General features: G+C 42.8%; 3 protein-coding genes across 4 annotated transcripts; 1 reads left to right on the forward strand and 2 right to left on the reverse strand.

Moving 5' to 3' along the window:
- Positions 1-661: 661 nt before the first annotated feature.
- LOC125549269 (zinc finger MYM-type protein 1-like) lies at positions 662-3562 on the reverse strand. Its single transcript, XM_048712720.1, has 2 exons — positions 3484-3562; positions 662-3309 (listed from the first exon to the last, which is right to left on the reverse strand). The coding sequence occupies exon 2, from the start codon at positions 2269-2271 to the stop codon at positions 1303-1305; it is 969 nt and encodes a 322-aa protein (XP_048568677.1). The 5' UTR covers positions 2272-3309; positions 3484-3562; the 3' UTR covers positions 662-1302.
- Positions 3563-6806: 3244 nt separating this feature from the next.
- Positions 6807-12423, forward strand: LOC125546013 (BTB/POZ domain-containing protein At2g30600). 2 transcript variants are annotated; one of them, XM_048710086.1, is made up of 13 exons: positions 6808-7098; positions 7962-8781; positions 8878-9210; positions 9332-9559; positions 9857-10018; positions 10665-10877; positions 10978-11025; positions 11117-11175; positions 11254-11386; positions 11467-11541; positions 11638-11718; positions 11806-11874; positions 11960-12423. In XM_048710086.1, the coding sequence occupies exons 2-13, from the start codon at positions 7978-7980 to the stop codon at positions 12170-12172; spliced, it is 2418 nt and encodes an 805-aa protein (XP_048566043.1). In that variant the 5' UTR covers positions 6808-7098; positions 7962-7977; the 3' UTR covers positions 12173-12423. The 2 variants fall into 2 exon arrangements, with proteins under 2 accessions (XP_048566044.1, XP_048566043.1); XM_048710087.1 differs by lacking the exons at positions 11638-11718; positions 11806-11874; positions 11960-12423 and having other exon boundaries at positions 6807-7098; positions 11444-11541.
- Positions 12424-12645: 222 nt separating this feature from the next.
- On the reverse strand, positions 12646-13506 carry LOC125546014. The gene is made up of 2 exons (XM_048710089.1): positions 13150-13506; positions 12646-13064 (listed from the first exon to the last, which is right to left on the reverse strand). Exons 1-2 carry the CDS (start codon positions 13489-13491, stop codon positions 12876-12878), a joined length of 531 nt encoding a protein of 176 aa, XP_048566046.1. The 5' UTR covers positions 13492-13506; the 3' UTR covers positions 12646-12875.
- Positions 13507-20351: the final 6845 nt, after the last annotated feature.

The following is a 20351-nucleotide window of genomic DNA, read 5'->3' on the forward strand; positions in this document are numbered from 1 at the left end:
TGGCGACAACATGAAGGGCATGTTTGGATGCTCACATGGATTTTGGCCCCTTGCACAAGTGGCCTCGGTGTAATCTGGTTGAAGTAATGCGGGCTCGGAGTCATGTTCTGCAACCCGTTTGACTGCCCACATTTCAATTTTTCAAAGGGAACACTAACCCTTCGACTTGGCTTCCATGTTTGAAAGCCCTGTCGAGCTAGCATGCTAGCTTTGTCTTCCAAATTTGGTCAAGACAAGCATATAGCAAGGGAGCAAACAGTAAATATGCTGTTCTTCTCAAAATTCCATGTCGAGAAGTGAGGAATCCTTTTTGTGCATACTGGGATCCACATGACTAAATCTGCATCATTATGCGGGAGTGTATTGCTACTTCCATGCTTGGAAGTTGTTGAACCCCGGAGAAAAGGGCGATATAGCTAGCAGAAAGTTTTTCCCTCGTTTGAGGATCAAGGTTTTCCAGCGAGTACGAGTGCTTGGATTGCAATCACTGATCAGTACATGCGCACAGTTAGAGTAGTTCTTGGTTTCCGACAATACTATTGAGCAGTGGCGGAGCGTGAAGCAAAAATGAGGGGGGGCCAACTGGTTCAGATTTATGAAAAAAAAATTAGCAAGTAACACCAAGAAAGTGCAAGTTCATGTATGTATCAGGTTAGAATCATTGGAGAATATATATAGCAGTCTAAGAGCACCCAAGCATATTTAGGCATTTAGCAACCTCCTAACCATTTAGCAAAAGACGAATCAAACATGGATAGTTAGACAACATGGAGTACGTGATTCATTCAAGATTTGCTCTCCTCTTCTTCCGATCTTTAAAATCAGCAATTATATCTTCAAAGTTGAATTTTTTTGCAAGTTCCCGTTCAACCTGTATAAGCAAGCTATTGGCGAGGTACTCATCTTCCATTGTGTTGTGCAGCCTTGTCTTGATAATCTTCAAGCTAGAGAATGCACGCTCAGCACTAGCAGTGGAAACCGGAAGAGTGATAAGCAAACGAATCAACCTATCAACCATGTTATAGATCCTATACCGTCCTGTCACAAAAAGGCATCTACAAAGTGCAATCAAAGTTGTTGGCTTCTTTAGATCTTCATTATTAGAAGCATCTGAAGCAAAATGGTTCAATTGACGCTCCAATGCAATTAGCTCTTGATGTGTAAAATCTGCCGGATAGAACTTCTCGACCATTTTGCATATGTCTTTAGCATTGAAACATGCAAACCCATTTTTTGGTATTAGAGTTACACTAACAGATAAAAGACCCATCACTTTTTCGTTGAATTTCAAATTTAACTCATTCAATTGGTTGTCCAACGTTGCTCGAAATATCTCCACTCGGAAATAATGCTCTTTGGTAAAATTATCAGCTTGACGACGAGCACGACCCCCACGTAAAATATATGGCTCATCCATATCAGGAATCTCAATGCCATGATCCATGCAAAACTCAACAACAGTAGTAAAAAAAAATTATCCCAACCATTATCTGATCTCAGTTTTTCTAGAAGGGCCTTTGTGGATGAAACTAAACGAATAGCATTCACTATATCCTGTCTTTTCTTTTGCAAAGCTTTCCCAAGCTCTTCACTGATCTGCAATATCTCTATCATCATACATAGGCCAAACACAAACTCAAAATCGATCAAGTAGTTGTAAGCAGTATCTGCATCAGCTCGGTGTGTACCAGCAGAAGCATCAGAAGCTATAGTTTGTAGAGTAGAACTTACTGCGTTGAACATATCCATAAGGCTAGATATAGAACCCAAGTGTGACCCCCATCGAGTGTCTCCTGGACGCTTTAATGCTCTGATCTGATTCCCCCCTTTGCTTGTCTCAATCTGATCAATTGCAAGTAGACGTGCAATCTCAACAACTTGGGCATCATGTAGCTCATCATGTCGCTTTGACGATGAGTCAACAATGTTTATGATGTAGAGAAGTTTCTGGAAAAATTGGCTAATAGGAACAACATCTCTTGCTGCAGCAACAAGGGCAAGTTGCAGGCGATGTGCATAGCAGTGTACATAATAAGCATACGGACAATCTTTGAGGAAAAGTGCTTGTAATCCATTGAACTCACCCTTCATGTTGCTAGCCCCATCGTATCCTTGGCCACGCAAATTTTGAACATCAAAGCCATTGTTGGACAATAAAGCAGTCAACTCTTCCTTTAATGTTAGTGCTTTGGTGTTCTTTACATGTATCAGATCAAAGAAGCGTTCTTGTAACAAACCTTCTTTATCGGGGAATCTGAACACTACTGCCATTTGCTCTCTTTTAGAAGCATCACATGTTTAATCCACTAGAATAGAGAATTTTGAATCACCAATCTCTTGGCGGATATACTGCCTAACCTTCAGTGCATAAATACTCAATATCTCTTGTTGAATTTGATGGGATGTGTATTTGCTACACCTAGGAGAATTCTCTAAAACTACAGCTGCAATTTCGGGATTGAATTCTGTGAGAAGCTTTATCAATTCAATGAAGTTCCCTCGATTTCTTGACTCGGGTGTCTCATCATGGCCTCTGAAAGCACAAGACTGGAAGGTGAGCCACTTCACAACTGCAATTGATGTTCTTAACCGCAAAGTATCTCTCTCTTTCTCCTTGTTGTCTTGAACCTTCATAACGTTTACTATGTGGGTTGGTTGATCCAAGATAGCATGACAATCTCTCACTGTATTGTTGTGGTGTGAACAAGGACTACATCCAACATGAGCCAAGAACGCACACCTTTCTCCATTTTTAACTTTTTTCTAATGGTCAAAGCCATGAGCAGAAAACACATCAAAACCACTTCGTTTCTTGATGTTTTTGTTGCCTAGGAAGCAGTAAAAACAATAAGCACGATGGCTGCTAGTAGAATATTCTAACCATGATGGAAAATCCTTGAACCAACTGAATTGGAAACGCCGTTGATGCCCAGGTTTTCCAGAAGGTTTGTAATCATTCAGTTTTGGCTGCATAGGACCTAGTTGCATGTATGCTCTTCGCACTTCATCTCTCACATTAGGTGGATATTGCCAAATTTGTGGTCGCAATGCAGGATCTCTCTGCAAGAACTCGACACCTCGAAATATGATAGGCTCATTTGTTTGTCGTTCGTCATTTTCACTCAGCTGTTCTGCTTCTTCATTTTCAGTTTGATGTTGTTCTTCATTCTCAGTATGATACTCTTGTTCAAGCAATGCCAATGGTAGAGATTCAAGAGGCAAAAGACCTTCAACTTCAACAGATGTGTCATCTCTTTTTCTTTTGAAAAATGAATGCATAGTTGTTGCTCTGTTTCTCCCCATTGCTACCTAAATTGGAATTTGCAAACAAATTTTCATCAGCTGAAAAATCATAATTCCACATTTGTTCTTTAACTGGAACTAATCTACTTACTCTAGCAATCTAAAATCAAGAATTTAAGATGGTCTCCAATTAACTTAGCAAGATAGAACTGCAAAAATTAAGATCCACACATAACATACCCTGTTAGGCTGCAGATCCCCCACAAAATTGGCAACCCCCACAAATTTGCTGCTATAGACTGCAGATCCACTTGCACTGCTGGAATTCAGAAAGGATTTAGGAGAAAACAGTGAGCATACACAATAAGTAGATGGGGATTTAGGGATTGGATTGGGAGGGGACTCACGTAGTTTATCAGGGAGCCGGGGAAGTAGGGGACTAGTGGAGATGGGAGGATCCAAGGAGGAAGAAGACCTAGCTAGTCAGGGGAGGAGGCGAGGAGCAGTAGCGGTAGAAGTCACCATGTCCCATGGGGGCGACCGGAGGAGCAGTGCGGAGGAGGCGAGGAGCAGTGGAGTGCGGAGGGGGGACAGGCGAACAGAAAAGGGATGGGGCAGCTGCTCCCACATGACGCGCTCACGATCGTTCAGGTAGCGCTCGGCGCCTGGGCCTCTCAGTTTCTGCTGCTACTGGGCCACGAGATGGGCTATGAGTCCTATAAAAAAATATTTGGGCTTTTGGAAGGGGTGGCCACAGCCCGGAATTGTCCCCACAACGCTCCGCCAGTGCTATTTGAGGTTGTTAGTCCAACTAGTCTTGGTAGTTATAAGGATTAACATATAGTGTGGTTGAAATTGATGAATGCAAGCAAATTAAATTACTGAATCAGATTGTAAACAATAAAAGAGAGTTTGATCGAGGTAGAAAGCAATAAGGGGTGAATGGAACGGGAGGATAGACGTAGTGAACGAATTACAACTGTGTATCAATTAAATTACTGTTTTATGATTACAATTATACATGACATAAATGATTATAAATATTCTAAATTCTGTCAATTGCCTAGCAGTATTTTGTGAACCACACAGTTGCTATGCTTTTGAGAGAGATGCCATGAGTGAACCTATGCCCACAGGGTCTATTTTTCATCAATACAAAAAGTCTCCACATATGCTCTTTTCATTTGCTCTTTTACTTTCTATCGCTTTGCATATCAATATATGCTTTCAATCTTGTGACTAGCAAGAACAAGGGGAGTGATTACCCCCTTTGCCTTTGTTGGGTGCAAGCAGTTTTGTTTTGTTTGTGTGGAGCTGTCGTTAAAGTTGTTAGTGTGGTGCCTCCCACTGGTTCGATAAATCTGTGTTCTTAACCGAGGAAAAAATTATCTGCTACTGTACTACTTCACCCTTCCTCTTCGGGGAAATCCAACAAATCCATCGTGAGCAGCACGCAGACGGACTTGATCCGGCGGGAATCCACTGCGTCTGCACAAATGGCACTTGGATCTGCCTGGAGCTGCATGACCGCCACCTTGTCGGACACAGTGCGATCCGTTGGCGCCCACCCCAGGGGTGGTGACGCAACCCTTTCGGGGCGCGTCCTCCCGTCGGGCACTAAGTCGGAGGTAAATGCATATGGCTCGTCCACTACGGACGCGAGGCATGCCTGTCGTGTGACGTAGAGGGTGCGGGAGGCCGCGGTAGCCCTCGAGGCCCACCCGTCCTCATCCATCATCGATCTCACCTCCACCGACGATGTCAAGGCCATGGGAATCGATGAGGAATAGTAGAGAATGGGAGACGGTGGCAACTCGTGTCCCATGTCCTACTCTTCCTCGCCGGCAACCGGGCATTCAGTTCCCGGGGCTCGCGGGCATCAGGCAAGGGCAGGGAAGGGAACAACAAGGACCTGGAGGACGGCCATGGGCAAAGATTTAGAGTAGGTTTTACATTGTAAGTAATTGTATGGATTTGAGGATTTGCTAATGATGTATCCGATTGTGGAAAGCGAACTTTTGAGGAGTGACCTGTCACCGTTCGCAGGTATTTAGGGGGTCATATTAGCTAGGTTCGTCTGTAGTTGCCCTTATCATACCACAATTCTTTTGAACCTGACGAGTGCCCGCGAGGGTCGGTGTCGCCAGATCTGTCGGTTCTTATCGGATGTTGGCAGTTGTTATGTCTATCAAGGAAAGCAGTTGACTGGTTATTGACGTGGCAACGTCGACCTCTTCGATTGTTTTCTTCTGTGACAAGGTCTGGTTTATACAACCCTCTTGATTGGAGGCGAATGGGTGCAAGTTCGTGTTGCCTGAGGTGTCGCCCCAACTGATGTTCCTATAGCGGTCACTGATCTTGTTGTTAGTCGGGAGCAACTATCGTAGTCTTCAAAGCATTGTACTTCCCGCAAAAAAGGCTTCAAAGCATTGTACATCGAGCGCATTTGTAGGTTTCCCTACCTTTTAATGTCTGTTCAGTGTAATTTCCAAGCTCCGACAGGTGACAAACAAGTGAATGAAGAAGACGACCAGTGTGATTTATGTTGTAATTTTAAATTTTATAGGTCATTTTGTATCTGGTTGTCCTTTGATTATATTGTCTACTCAAAGGGAGTATCATATATGAGATGGACTTTGGGAGTATTCTCTCCGGAGAAAAATGTCAATTCATGAAAGCTTCTTTGGCACCCATCATTTGTGTCTGAATTCGCGGAATTCATTTACGAATCCCAACATGAACAAGTTTGTCTACCCAGGAATTTGGCCTGTAAAATCATTCCACATATCCAGCTGATTGAAACGCGATGAAAAACCAAATCCCGTCCAACACCTTGTCATTTTACAAATTTGCTCACACCGGACGCCCTTATCTCGTCCCCGATGCCCGCGTCTCCTTGAACCACCACCATGCACGAGTTCCGCCGCCGCCGGAATCCATCACCACCGGCAGGGCGTCCCCATCTCCTGAACATTCTTAATTGCCATATGGGACGGTCGCTTTAGGGGAGGCCGGGAGTGGGGGCTGCCCTCACGAAGGCGACGGCGAGGGCATCCTGAACAAACACTGGTAAGATGGTGATGCAAGGAAGGATTTGATCCATTCGCCACTTCAAGAGCAAAGTGGAAGCAGTAGGGGGAGTTGATGCTACGTCACCAAGTTTAAGGATCGCGACAACTATCACCGTGGAAGCCACCGTGAGCAAAACATTGTTGTATGTGTGAACAACATAATATTGTTGCTTATTTGTGTTGGTAAGGATTTCACTTCAAAATCCTAGCGTCAGCAAAACATATACTACTTCGTCCCATAATATAAAACGTTTTTTGTAAGCTAACAAAGTTAACAAAAACACCTTATATTATGGGACGGAGGGAGTAGTTCGAATTGCGAATCTGTGTTTTGCCATTTCAAATGAAATGTAATCAGGGGAGCCAAAGGAGCATAGAGAAGTTTGTGCCACTTGAGTTAACGGACGGCGTCCTCGCCCAGATCCGTCCCGTCACTCGCTCGACGGCTGAGATTCGTTGCTGCCGTTATTACAAAGCAAACGAAACGATGATAGGATGCACTAATGTAGGACCAGTACTGTACCGCAGCTGGAACCCTAGCGAGCAATCTCCCAAATCGCCGCTAATCCCATCCCCGATCCGTACCTGACAGCGTCGCGCCCGCGGCCGGCCTCTGCTCCGCTCGCCGCCCGCTTCCCCCCGCGCGCGTCCTCCCGGGGTCGTCTCGCCGCCCCCGAGCTCCGTCCCGTCGGCCTCCTCGTCGAGGCCGCCCCCTGGTCCCCGCCCCGTTTCACCGAAATCGGACCGCTCTTCGCCTGGTCCCCGCCGTACCAGCTGTCACAAGGTGAGGGCCTTGGGCCATCGGTGCCGGTTTTTTTTTTCTTTCAGCTAGAATGGATTGCTCTGGGATGACATGGTGATGAAATTTGCTGCTGTATACATGCTCTTGCATATAGCTGGAATGGAATCTGCCCTTGTGTATTACCATGAACTGGCTATTGGTGTCAATTTTTATATACACGAACTTGCGAACTTGCTCTTGATGTCAACTCGTGCGTACTCTGTGTGAGCATATGTCCGAGTTTGTTGAGGTGCAAAGCACAAATACAGGAGATAAAATGTATGATCACTCCAGTTCCATGTCTGCCCATTTGTTACCGAACATAAATTCGTAGATTCTTTAATGTTTGCAGTTTGTTGCCTTTCTCAGTTAGGCAAGAAACTGTCCTTAATAATGATGCTATTAACTGTGGCCAATGCCAAATCCAAGGTTTGTTTCAGCTTCTGAATTTTAGGCCAAAAATCATCCAAGGGTTGGTTTGAGCGTCTGAATTGTAGGCTAAAATTTGGAAGTCAGGGGAATTCGTTTCTTGCTCATATCTTCAGTAACGCAGTAAGCGATAACACATGTCGATTAATCAGGATAAGGTTACAGTCTAGGGTTTCCCAGGGGCTTTTTTTTCACCATTGTTTCTATGCGAAGAGAAGCTTCAGCTGAAAGAACCGCACCCCTAGATCAGCCCCTGATGCTAGGTCACACCCTTCTGTGTCTGATATGATTTCTGTATGTTCTGAAATTTCTTCTGTACCTCCATAGCTATCTGACTGGCTACTACTCTCGTATTTTCTATCTATATTGTGCATCCACTTGCTCTTGTTATTTGTGGTGCTACTAATCATGGCGTGTTGTTGTCCTCATCTTTTCAGTTAAGCTGCTTGCACAATGAGAGTAGAGGACAAAAAAAGATCCCTAACAGTTGCCCCCTTCAAGTGTGCTTGGGGCGAGGAGTTCCGGTTTGTGGAGGCTGGGCGTGGGTGCATTGCGTTCGAGGCATCTGCCCAGAATGATGTTACCCTGGTGTTCCGTGAACAGCCTGGGAGCCAGCACTACCACTACAAAATGGACAGCAGTCGTCATTACGCTGTCATCTTGGGTAGCCATAGGAACAAAAGGTTGAAGATTGAAGTGGACGGAAGGACTGTTGTCGATGAAGCTGGAGTCGGCCTATGCCGCTCATCATCTTTCCAGAGCTACTGGATCAGCATCTATGATGGATTGATAAGCATTGGACAAGGAAGGCATCCAAACAACAATGTCCTCTTCCAGTGGCTCGACCCTGATCCCAACCGGAATGTTCAGTATGTCGGATTATCCAGCTGGGACAAGCACGTGGGCTACCGAAATATAAGTGTTCTTCCATCAGCTCCTCAAAACAGCATCCATTGGAGTCAAATTGAGTATGCATATGCTGAGCGGCACGGGGAAGGAGGTCATGCTAAAAATGAAGAATCAAAAGATGGCTGTGAGCAAAGGGTGATTGCAGACTTTCTTGAGAGCTGGGATTTCTCCGATGCTATGTTTGTTGTTGGTAGTGAAAGAAAGGTTGTCCCTGCGCACAAAATTGTCTTGGCTGCTTCTGGAGAGTTTGATTTTATCTCAATGAGTGGAACTGCCATCGAGCTTCCGTCATTCTCCTACCCAGTTCTCCACTCGCTTCTTGAGTATATCTATACTGGGTCTACTCAGGTAAGCTTCGATTTGTTTCAAATGCTCTTATATTGAAATTATGCAATGGTGGAGACCGTTAATGTATAGTGTGCTCTTATTTTGGGGTTAACACAGATTGCAGAGTGGCAACTGGATTCACTGCTGGAGTTGAGCTTACAATTTAAAGTTAAACCTTTGGTAAAACGTTGTGAGGAAATGCTCGACTGTTTTACTAAGATGGATAATGATCTCTCTGTGTCTAGTAGAAAGTTAGAAGTATCAAGTAGTGGATCTAAAGCCCATCAAGTTGATTATTTCCCTTTCAAGGCTCCAGTGAGTGTGCAGAAAATCAAACAATTCCTTGCAAGTGGTGAGCATAGTGATATAAACATCTTTGTTAGTGGACAAGGTTTTGTTGCCAAGGCTCACAAACTCGTCCTTAGCTTGTGGAGCATGCCATTCGCCAAGGTACATCTTCGTCCCAACATTGTATTTGTTTCTGGTTTTTCCTTTGTTGGTTTACAATATGCATATTTTGGCATAGTGCATCAAACTTAGTGTAATCAAAGATACTAGTATACTTATGCAGATGTTCACAAATGGAATGAAAGAAAGCAGCGCTCCAAATGTATTTTTCGAAGATGCTTCTGCTGAAGCATTTTCTCTCCTCCTTCAGTTTATGTACAGTGGGGAACTTAAAGTGGATAACCGGTATATCACACCTGCATTGGTTCAGCTCCTCTTATTATCAGATCAGTTTGGCATCACTGTTCTTCAGTTTGAATGCTGTAAAAGAATTATGGAATTCCTTTCAGAGGTACCTTTGCTTTCTCTTACATAGAATGGTACACCAAGTGATGCTATTTAGTAACTTTTATCTGTTGCTATTCAAGACTTGACGCGGGCCTGTGCTGGTTGTAGAAGTGGGGCCATTAGCCTCAGAATTCAATTCTTTGAGATATTGATACAACTTTCCATCTGCATTATACATGCAGGATTCGACTGTTCTACCGGAAGAAGCTTATTTTAACGAATTTAAGGGATATGGCTTGTGCACATTTGGTGAACTTGCTAGCTGGCTCGGCATAGACTGACCCCTGAAAGTTTATTGCAGGACACAGTATGTTCAGTATTACAAGCAGTGTCATCAATACCATCTTGTAAACTGCTTGAAGAAATGTGCAAACAGAATTTTGCAACACACTTTGATTATTGCACAACTGCTTGCACGGACTTTGTGCTGTTAGATGAGGCAACATTTAAGGATATTCTTCAGGCAAGTTGGAATACTGTTTTCATTTTATCAATTGCCCTGCAGTCAGGCCAAATACGAATCACGTCCATGCGAAAATAGATATAAGGTAACCAGACCACCGAGATTGAGCATCACATTCGAAAGCTGCAATAGACTGCTTCAACTGCCACTTCCCACAAGTGCAGCGATGTTACTAGAAACAACTTAAGGATTATAACTGTGTTGATAATGCTCTTCAAAAGAAATCTCATATCTAATTTTGGACTTTTCCTACCAAGCAAAGGTTTCTTCCTGTAGTCTTTGTAAAATGGTAACTTTTCTGTAGTAATCCAATCCTACAATTGTTGGGTGGAATCTGTTGATCAACCTGCACCTGTAGAAACAGAATAAAAAAGAATGTCATGTGGTTGAGTATGGATGGTGAAAGCTCTCTTTTATTACTTCAAATGTTGGTTTTGCCAACATATGCTGAACATCAGTGGTATCGCTGGTGCATGTATTAAAGTTAAGGATTACATAGTTGAATAAATCTGTATGGAACTGCATGCTAAGTTTCTTGTGAGTTGCGAAATGGCATGCATAACATTTGTCCTAAATGGACTGTGTTGCTGAGAAGTTTAGCAAGTTTTTCTTGTCGACATTGGTCATATTAGTAGTAATTTTGCAGCAAGGTGATATGACTGTGACATCGGAAGAGAAGGTTCTGGATGCCATCTTAACATGGTGTATGGAGGCTTGTGAAACTTTTTACTGGAGTTCTGTAGATAAGCTATTAAGCACTTCAACACCAGAGCAGCTCTTTGGAGAGAGGCTCACCGCCATCAATACTTTACTACCATTTGTGCGGTTCCCTCTAATGCCGCCGTCTCTCCTTCAGCGGGTACTACCGTTTGTTTTTATATTGTCCTATCATGGATCAGTTTTAACCTTCTGCTGAGTGTTTGTTTTGCTCCTAATAAACACTTGTTGGTTCTCTGCAGATGGAGAAAAGTAACCTAGCAAAGCACATACAACTGTTCAGACAGTTGGTTAGTAATTCTATAGATCCATTTCTTTGGCACGTCAGGGTATGTTATCCTAAACAGGAACTGTACAGCTGATTTACTTCTTGGACAACAGGTTGCAGAAGCCATTGAGTTCTCTAATGCTGGTGCTTGGATGATGATGACAAACAAATGGTCAGTATATGTTAATGCATTGATCAAGTTCAGTAAGAGTTGGTATGCCTGAATATTTATAAACCTTAAACCTTCCAGTGAGAGATTTCTACATAGACGCTCAAGCTATAGAGAGCTTCAGTATATTTCTGATGGTGATAACAATGGTGTGATCTACTATGCTGGGACGTCATTCGGGAAGCATCAATGGATCAATCCTGTTTTAGCCAAGGTAAGAGAGAGGTTTGTGTTTGTGAGTATTCAACATAGAAGTAACTCGGGTTTTCAGTGGCTCTAATTCTCTGCGACCAGAATATCACTGTGACGGCAAGCAGCCCAAATTCGAGGTACACGGATCCAAAGGCTCTGGTTTCAAAAAATTACCAGGTATCGATGTTGTTGAGAATGCTTGGAATATTATTTTTTTAGTATTATTTTCCCTTGCATGGGATAAAGTTGACATGTTGGGACACATGACATCAGGGGACTTGTTTTGCTGGGCCTCGAGACGAAGATGGCAAGAAGTGTTCTTGGTGGATGGTAGACATTGGACAGGACCACCAGGTTGTTTATGTGAAGAAATAAAAGAAAAGGGTTCTTTTGTTTGATTTGAGCAAAGACGTTAAGTTACTGTGTTCTGTTTTCGTGCAGCTTATGTGCAACTACTACACGGTAAGGCAGGATGGCTCTACGGCATTTATGAGGTCTTGGGTTCTTCAGGTACAAATCTTTCTTTGCTTTGCGTTTCTTCTGAGACTGAGAGCTGAATGGTTGACATGAGCTAACCATGCATCGCGCATGTCAGGGATCCATGGATGGTGAGAACTGGACAAGCCTCATTGTTAACGAGGACGAGCGGGCCATCTGCCAGCCAGGGCAGTTTGCGTCGTGGCCGATCACAGGCCTGGCGGCGCTGCTGCCATTCCGGTTCTTCCGGCTTGCTCTGACGGGGCCGACGACCAGTAACACCTGGAACCTCTGCATCTGCTTCCTGGAGCTCTACGGCTACTTCCGCTAGACGGAGACAGGTCTCGTGTAAGATGTTTTCTGTTGTTTTAAAGATTAGAACTGCACCAGATGTGACAAAGAAGGACAACACTGTATGTATCACTGTTTACACACAGCACAAACACCTCTTGCTTGAGTTACACACACACACACTGGTACAAGCATGTGGTACATAGAGTTCATAAAAGGATACTTGTAATAAGCTGGAACAAATGTTTCCGCAAAAAGAAAGTTGGAATAAACGTCTGTTTGTTTTGCTTCTCCCTAGTTGTAGAACTTGAGAATGTTGTCTGAAATGTGCATACAGCTTTGATGTGCTATGCCTAGCTTCATCAGCATCTCTTTACAATGTTCTCTTAAAAGCCACAGATTTCACCGTTGCACAACTTTCTCATTAGTCAGTACACCACTTTAGCATGTAGTAATATCATCCTTCTATGAAAAGACTGCGGATCGTCTGAAAAACAGTATGGATGTATGATATCTCTGAAAAACAGTTCTGAAGCGCTTCAGCTCCTTGTTATATATACCTCAATATATATAAAATCGGTTTCGTTCTTTGGTCGCCTCGGGTATATATATATTCTTCGATCGCGCATTAACTTGCATATGCTATCAATCAAACTGAAATATTTGCGAAAAGATTTACAAGCTGATTGACGGACACATCTCGAAGGTAGCAAAGCATTTCCCTCCGTGCAAATCTAGCTAAGCTAATACACCTCCCTTTTCGGCCTGTTCCTGGCGCGCGTGCCTGTGCCAGTGGCTGTGACAAGGACCTGCTCCTTCTCCGCCGCCGGCAACGGGGCCTCGTCTCCGCCGACGACGTACTCTCCGCCGTCGTCTGCCGCCTCCTCGGAGGAAGCCTCGTTCTCCTCCAGTATCGCCTTGTTGATCTCCATCTGCACATGCACACACGTATTTTATCTCTGAATGATAGCACAGTACATACCAATCAGCAGAGGCTTGTTCATACACAATACGTACCTCCCGGAGGAACCGCTCGTCGAGGTCGTCGGCGACGCGGGCGGCGGCGACGAGGGTGCCGACGAAGAGCGAGAGCGGGAGCACGAAGGCGAGGATGAGCACGTTGGTGCTCGGCGGCCCGCCCGCCCGCACCACCATGGGCCGGCGCCGCCGCGGCGGCCTGGCGCTGACGCGGACGGCGGGCCGTCCGAGCGCCGACGCGCCCCCGCCGAGGCGCGGCTGGATGGAGAGAGCGGCGAGGGCTCGAGAAGCCATGGACGGACGGTGGAGACTGGAGAGGCTCTGCTCGGCTGCCTGCGCGGGCGGAGAGTGTGATAGGACGATGGCGTTTGTCTTATCCATTCTCTCCTCTGCGCCACGTCGCCCCGATTAATCCTAGCCGCCCGATCGTAGCGGTACCTGCATGTTTTTTTGTTGGCGAGAGTACTTGCATTTTTTTTTTGAGACAAAGTACTTGCATGCTTAACCGTTAGGCCCTACGACCATCTCAGCGGCCAACGGGCCGGAAGCCCATGCCAAGCGTGCACAAGACGAACAGAATAATATCATAAAAAAGGGGCACCTATTGGATGCTCACTGCGTCAAAACGCCCACAACAAGTCGCTCTAGCAAGCAGCACTACTTTTTTTGGGTAAAGGGATATATTTCTTTTGCAAAACAAGACATTTTTAAAATTTCGAATTTTTCCTGCAATCGTGAAGAATGTATTTAAAAATTTGAACATTTTTCCAAAAAAAGCTCAAGCTTTTTTCGCTATTGTGGATTTTTAAACACACCTTTATTTTAAAAACATGAACATTGTTTTCAAATTGAGAGTAATTTTTAAACAAGTGAAAAGTTTTCGAAACATGAACAATTTTTTTGAAATTGAGATCATTTACTAGAGATTCAGAACATTTTTAAATTTTCAAACAATTTTTGTGAAATTCCAACATTTTTTAAATTCCAAATATTCCGAATATACTTCTAAATTGGGGCCATTTTTTGAAAATCTCAAACCATTTATGAAAATTCTGACTTTTCTTGTAAAATTGTATAAATTCCAATGATTTTTTGGGAAATTTATAAAATTCTGAGCAATTCTGGAAACTGGATTTTTTAAACTCCAAAAAGTTAATGATTCTCTTCAAAAGCCAAAATATTTGGGAAATTGCATTTTAAAAAATATTAAGAAATTAAAAGAACTCTTAAATAAATAGCAGGAAAAAATTGATAGGCAGCTTCAAGAATGTTCCTAAAAGCAAGAAAACCGTATTGGAAGCTTTTTTTTTTGGTTATTGGAAGCTCCTAAAACGTTCCCAAAACAGTAGAACACCTAGAGTAGGTAAACAGGTTGGTCTAATCTGGTCCCTCGCCTTGTACAGTGGGGCGACAATATGCCGCATGTTGCGAGAAATAGGATGTGCCTCATGAATATGTCGAAAAACGAAAGACTTCTTTAATTACAAGAAAACTTTCTAATGAAGATTTGGCGTTGGATGATCACCTTGTTGTTCCAGATTGCAAACCAGTTGTGGCTGATATCCAGGATGGCATACCAGGAACAATGGTGTAATGGCAATTCTTGATGCAGTTTAGTTCCACCCATGAAAGGACGGCTTCAATTTTTGAGGCTCATAATCTCACAAAAATACTTTATCACTAGATGTTGGCCGCCATGGATGGCTAAGCAGTCCTTATGATAACATTCTTGTATCTTTAAATATCTTTTCTTGGCAGTAAAACTGTGGTTATCTAAAACAACAAACCTTTTTAAATACAATTCTTTTATATTATTTAAACGAAATTTCTGAAGTTAAATTTTGTTATGTATATGAGTTTTAAATTTTTGATATGCGCATGGTTAGTTATGGTTTACTGTAGTTTTTAGCGGATGTATGACTGTGGAGCTTTTATTTTTGTGATTTAGTGCTTGGTTGTGGTTTTCCTGTTTTTTAATGCGCTTGTTTTCTATTTTCAATTAATGATTTATATATCACAGGTAAATTTTACAGTAAACAATTCATATTAGATGAATATTTTGAAATATCAGAAAATTTCTAAAATTACACGATCATTTTAACATGAGGTTACTTTTTTAAAATACATGAAAATGTTCCAAAAGGAACCGATCAATTTCTTAAATTATGTGAATAATTTTAAAAATATATGCAAACAATTATTTAGTTACACAAACATTTTTATTAAATTTTTGAATACCTTTTGTACTTCCATAAATATTTTTTGGTGATGTCAGAACAGTTTTTAAATTGCATGATTATTTTTAAGAAAAGAATGTGAACAGCATTTTGACATCTATGAACATATTCCAATGATGTGTAATAATCTTATACGTTCATAAAACATAAATATTTCACTTATGTTTAATTAATAATATAAAATTTTATTGGACAAACAAAAAAAATACAGCCTGTTTTCTATCTATGAACACTCCTTTTAATTGGCGAACATTTTTTTAACAAATGAACATTTTTGGAATCGATGAACTTTTTTGAATTAGCTAATTTTTAAGTTGATGGACAATTTTGAAACACAGATTTTTTTACTGTGTTTAAAAATTTGATTCAGCAAATTTTTGTTTTTGAATTATATGACCATTTTTTGAATCTGCAAACATTTTTACAGCCAACCATTTTTTTGAAATTCATGAATATTTTGCGGATGACAGTCATTTTTAAAAACTGGATGAACATTTTGAATCAGCGATCATTTTTTGAATCAGTGAAATTCTTTTGTAAGTCATGATCATTTTTTATTTTGTGATTTTTTTTAAAAATGCATTAACATATGTTGAATTCGTGAAATTTTTGTTCAACTTCATGAATATTTTTCAATACGTAAACTTTTTTTCAGTCATGAAAAAAGTTACTAATCCTCCAATAGTTTATGAATTTTGGAACAATTATTTTAAGGGAAATGATCCTAATCAACCGATCTAGCAATTGCATCCGCTGCCTCCGTCATCGGACATGTGTCCCTGGCAAACAATTATAGCATCGCACGGTCATATCCTTATCTACTCTTTTTGGCTCTCATCCACTCGTTACTTTCCCCACCGAACGCAACTCCGTCGTCTTCCTCAATCTATCTCGCGTTTTCTCTCTCACAGCGTTGCTCAACGCCAAGCTGGTCGTCGCTCCCGCTTTGTCGCGCGTCGCCGCCACCGCAAGGACTGCTGCAGGCCACAGCTCTTTTTGTTTCTGAGATCTCCATCCATGGCGCTCTTGTCGTCGTCGCCCGTCGAGCTGCAAGTCCTTCTCTCCTGATTGTCCTCTCCAACTGCTCCTCTCCCCGCCTCCCTATGCCTGCATGGGTCCTGTTGCAGAAATTTAGATGCGGCAAAGATCTTGTTTAATTTTTGCAACAAGGGTCTTGTGGCAGAAAATAGGACGCAACGGGAGATGTTGTTGTAATTTTTGCAACAAGGATCTTGTTGCAGAAAATTAGGCGCGTGAAAGATGTACAAAAAATTAGACGCTTGATTCAGCAACTCGACTGTTGTTTCAGGAAATTTGTAGAAGATGAGGCTTCGCAACAAGGTCTTGTTGCAGGAAATCAGAACAGACTAGATCTTGTAACAAGAGCATTGTTGCAGGAAATTAGAGAGGGGGATTGAACGGCTCGCATCACGCATTGAATGGCTCGCGAGACGCTTGTTTCTACAACTCAATCGTTGTTTCAGTAATTAGTGGATCGGGGGAGGAGACCGAGCCGCGCGCCAGAATAGATCGGACGGCTGCGCGCGCGTACATCGAACAGCCGTCGAGGTGACGGATGTGTCATACAGATTACCCAGCGGACGCGTACTGTCTCCCTTATTTTAAAGAAGAAAAAAAACAAACAATAGCTATAAAAGGAAAAAAGAAATAAAAAAGTGGGCGTCGATCCCCACTCATGGGCCGGGGCAATTGGGCGCTCGGGAGGGGTGTGGGTGCGCGCTGGCTTGTTCGCCAGCGCCTCACGTGCTAAATAGGAGCTTCCACCTGTATTTCCTCCCATAAAAACTTACAAAATGAATTCTACATGATCATGAGCTATACAAAAATCACTATGACATAATTTGAGCCATACAAAAATGACAGAATGGCTATATCTAAATAGCCAAAATCATACTCCCTGTCAAAAAACTTTGTACATTATGGGAGGGAGAGAGTACTTATTCTCCTTTTTGTTTTACTCGCATGGTTATTTATTTCAGCATCAAAATTTATACACGTGCGATGTACATCCATATAAACATGTTGATTTTTTTAATAATATTTTGAAGCTTGAAAAATACTATTTTGGCATCATTCAAAAAATAGGGCTCAGTGGAGGAAAAAGTCACTTTGAAGGACGAGCTTCAACGAGCCCAATATTTTAAATAGTGCCAAAAAGGTGTTTTTGAAGTTTCAAAAAATTCTAAAAAAATCAACATGTTTATAGTAGTACTATACAATACCCGATTCTACAGGGTGGCAGGATCATACTGAGCCTGATTCTGAAAACAGGAAAGAAAATATCCACAGCCACACTCTCCTGGAAGACGTCCGAACACACACTCGCCATGTCGCATCACAAACTGGATGATATTCATGGCCATCGGCAACGACACCACCAACAGTAACAAGGAAATGATCGAAGGGTGGAGACGCGGACGCCGGTCGTGGTCGGCGGGGTGGTGTGACTGACACAGGTGGACCATACACGCACGTCTCCGGGCGGCCGACCCACCGCGTCGCGCCGCTCGCTGCTCACTCTGCGCATTTAAAAATTAAACCGAAAAACCATATCGAAAATAAACCGAACCGAATCAATTTTATGGTTTTTATGATTTCTGGTTTCGGTATGGTATGAACTTTTCATACCGATTTGAACTTGGTTTTTATGGTATATACCGGAAAACCAAACGGTTAACCGAATAAACCGAAGTAAAAAATAAATTTATATTTCTTGAGATGAACAACCATACAAGTTGTCATTTTTCTTGTACATGAGTCAAATGCACTACTAAGCACATAATTTTTTCTTGTAACATAGTCATTTTTCTATTTTTAAAATGCTAAGCACGTCCATAACCATCAACAGATGAATCAATGCATGCATATATACTTATATATATAGTCATATACTATTTGTGTAGAATAGTATGTGTTTTGAGTCATAAATTTGCTAATTATTATTACGTCATTTCCAAATTGGTGTCAACTTTGGTTTTTATGGTATATACCGAAACTATACCGAAATAATTTGATATATACTAAAATCGAACCGTATTTTAATTTCATACCATATTTATCAAAGTATTAATACCGTACAAACTGAAAAACCGTATAAATTGAACCATGTAAACCGAATAAACCAAACGCACAGGGTGACTCGCTGCCTTTTCGGACACACGTACTACCACCACCCCGCTCCCCCTTCCCAGCAAGTTGCATGGCCGCTGCATGAGAAAAGGAAAACCAAACCAAAGCGAGGTCCATCTTCATCATTTCCTCAGGCGTCCTGATATAGTATCATTCGGACGCGGTGGAACCGTCCAGCTACGCAGCGCGTGCGTTCTACGTCTGTCGCCGATGGCCGGCCGCCTCGATCTGCCACGATCAGGTCGATTGGATTGGATAGCATGCAGCCGTCGCTGTCCACTTGTTTTTCTCTTTCCCGTCGACGGCGACGCGGTTGGATCATATCACGTCCACGTCGACGTCGACCGCCTGGCCTCGGCAAGATCGGTCGCTGTGACATTCGCGATTGACCGCTGTTTTGTTGGTATAATTAATTACTCTCTTCTTTGCGGGGTGGTAATGAATTACTCTCCTCCCGTCGGTCCCTTTCGTAGTACGCACATCGTGGGCGTGGCAGATGAAAATACTCCAATTATTAATGCTGCTAGCTATAGTGGGAATGAGACCGAGGATGACCGGCGGTCCCTAGCTCCATGTCGCCGCCGTCACGTCCGTCTCCGCAGCGTGGTGTGGCGTCATGAGATCGTGTTCCGTGACGTACACATGTCGACCGGCAGGATTGATTATATCGGCCGTTCCTTCCTACTGGCATGTACACATACAAAACGAGCTCAAGGACTCGAAAACCGTTCGTATCCATTTCGATCACGCTGTCCGGACCGTTGAAGCAATTCAACCCGAGTCTATATCGGTCAGACAGACTGTCCGAACGCGTTTTCTTTCGCAAATTAGAGACAAAATGAGGATTGGCTTGCGGGAGTCCGGACACCCAAAACATAGGACTCCGACACCCCCGACTGACCCAACCCCCCCTCCCGGTCCCATTCCTTCCACTCCGTCCCTTTTCCTTTTACTTTGCATCCGCATCCTACACCTCCGCCGTTGTTGATGTACTCCCTCCGGCCCTGAATAAGTGTACATCCAGCTTTTATTCTAACTCAAAATTTTAAAGTTTTGACCAACTTTATTAAAAATAGTATTAACATATATGACATCAAATAGATATATTATCAAAGTACATTTATTCGGAGACGGGGGGAGTACATCAAATTGATATATTCAAATGCTATATCGTGTTTTTAGAGTACGAAATATGATGAGCTACTCGACCATGAAGGATGAATTGGTGTGCGATGCGTGGCTGGCCGGCGGATTTCATAGGCAGAAGCGGAGGGGAGGGGAAGGGCGCCCTACGATAAGTTCATCATTCAACCATGCAACATAAGGTCGTTGACTATTGCTGGCATGCTATCCAGACCAGCGTCACCAAATTTTGCGACGTGGTTCGTCAGCTTGAGGCAAGATGGCTCTTGCACGTGGTAGAGGACGAGATCGTAAGTTCTAGTTCCTCTTGCTCAACTAGTTCATTGTTCATTCACTCAATGTTGGTCTACACATTATATGTAGTCCGCACGCGCTGCCGCGGTGTATCATAAGACAGAGAGAGGGTCATTTACGTGCACACACTATTGGATGAAGATGAAATGGGAGTATGTATGAAACGACATGATCCGTTGATGAAAAGTTATTGGACATCCGGGATCTATTGGAATTAGAGACATTGTTATACTAGACCTAATTTGTATGATATGTATAGATAATTTGTTCTATTTTTTATCCAAACTTTGATGAATGTCCACCGCTTCGTAAGAATTTTGTTCGGTTAGTTAAAATGTGGTTCGAAATATATAGGTCTACGGAAGGATGACGGTCTCCTGCACCGCGGACTGGTCCGTTGTCCGCGAATGAACGTGG

The sequence above is a fragment of the Triticum urartu genome, chromosome 3, assembly GCF_003073215.2.
Source record: "Triticum urartu cultivar G1812 chromosome 3, Tu2.1, whole genome shotgun sequence".
Taxonomy (NCBI): Eukaryota; Viridiplantae; Streptophyta; class Magnoliopsida; order Poales; family Poaceae; genus Triticum; species Triticum urartu.

What these genes read in the sequence shown, in the direction of transcription:
- LOC125549269 (XM_048712720.1), bottom strand. Translation starts at nt 2,271, where the DNA reads ATGGCAGTAGTGTTCAGATTCCCCGATAAAGAAGGTTTGTTACAAGAA.
- LOC125546013 (XM_048710086.1), top strand. Translation starts at nt 7,978, where the DNA reads ATGAGAGTAGAGGACAAAAAAAGATCCCTAACAGTTGCCCCCTTCAAG. An exon ending in TCTATACTGGGTCTACTCAG is followed by an intron (nt 8,782 to 8,877) that starts GTAAGCTTCGAT and finishes GGGTTAACACAG; the next exon opens with ATTGCAGAGTGGCAACTGGA. An exon ending in TCAATCCTGTTTTAGCCAAG is followed by an intron (nt 11,387 to 11,466) that starts GTAAGAGAGAGG and finishes CTCTGCGACCAG; the next exon opens with AATATCACTGTGACGGCAAG.
- LOC125546014 (XM_048710089.1), bottom strand. Translation starts at nt 13,491, where the DNA reads ATGGATAAGACAAACGCCATCGTCCTATCACACTCTCCGCCCGCGCAG. An exon ending in ACGAGCGGTTCCTCCGGGAG is followed by an intron (nt 13,065 to 13,149) that starts GTACGTATTGTG and finishes GTGCATGTGCAG; the next exon opens with ATGGAGATCAACAAGGCGAT.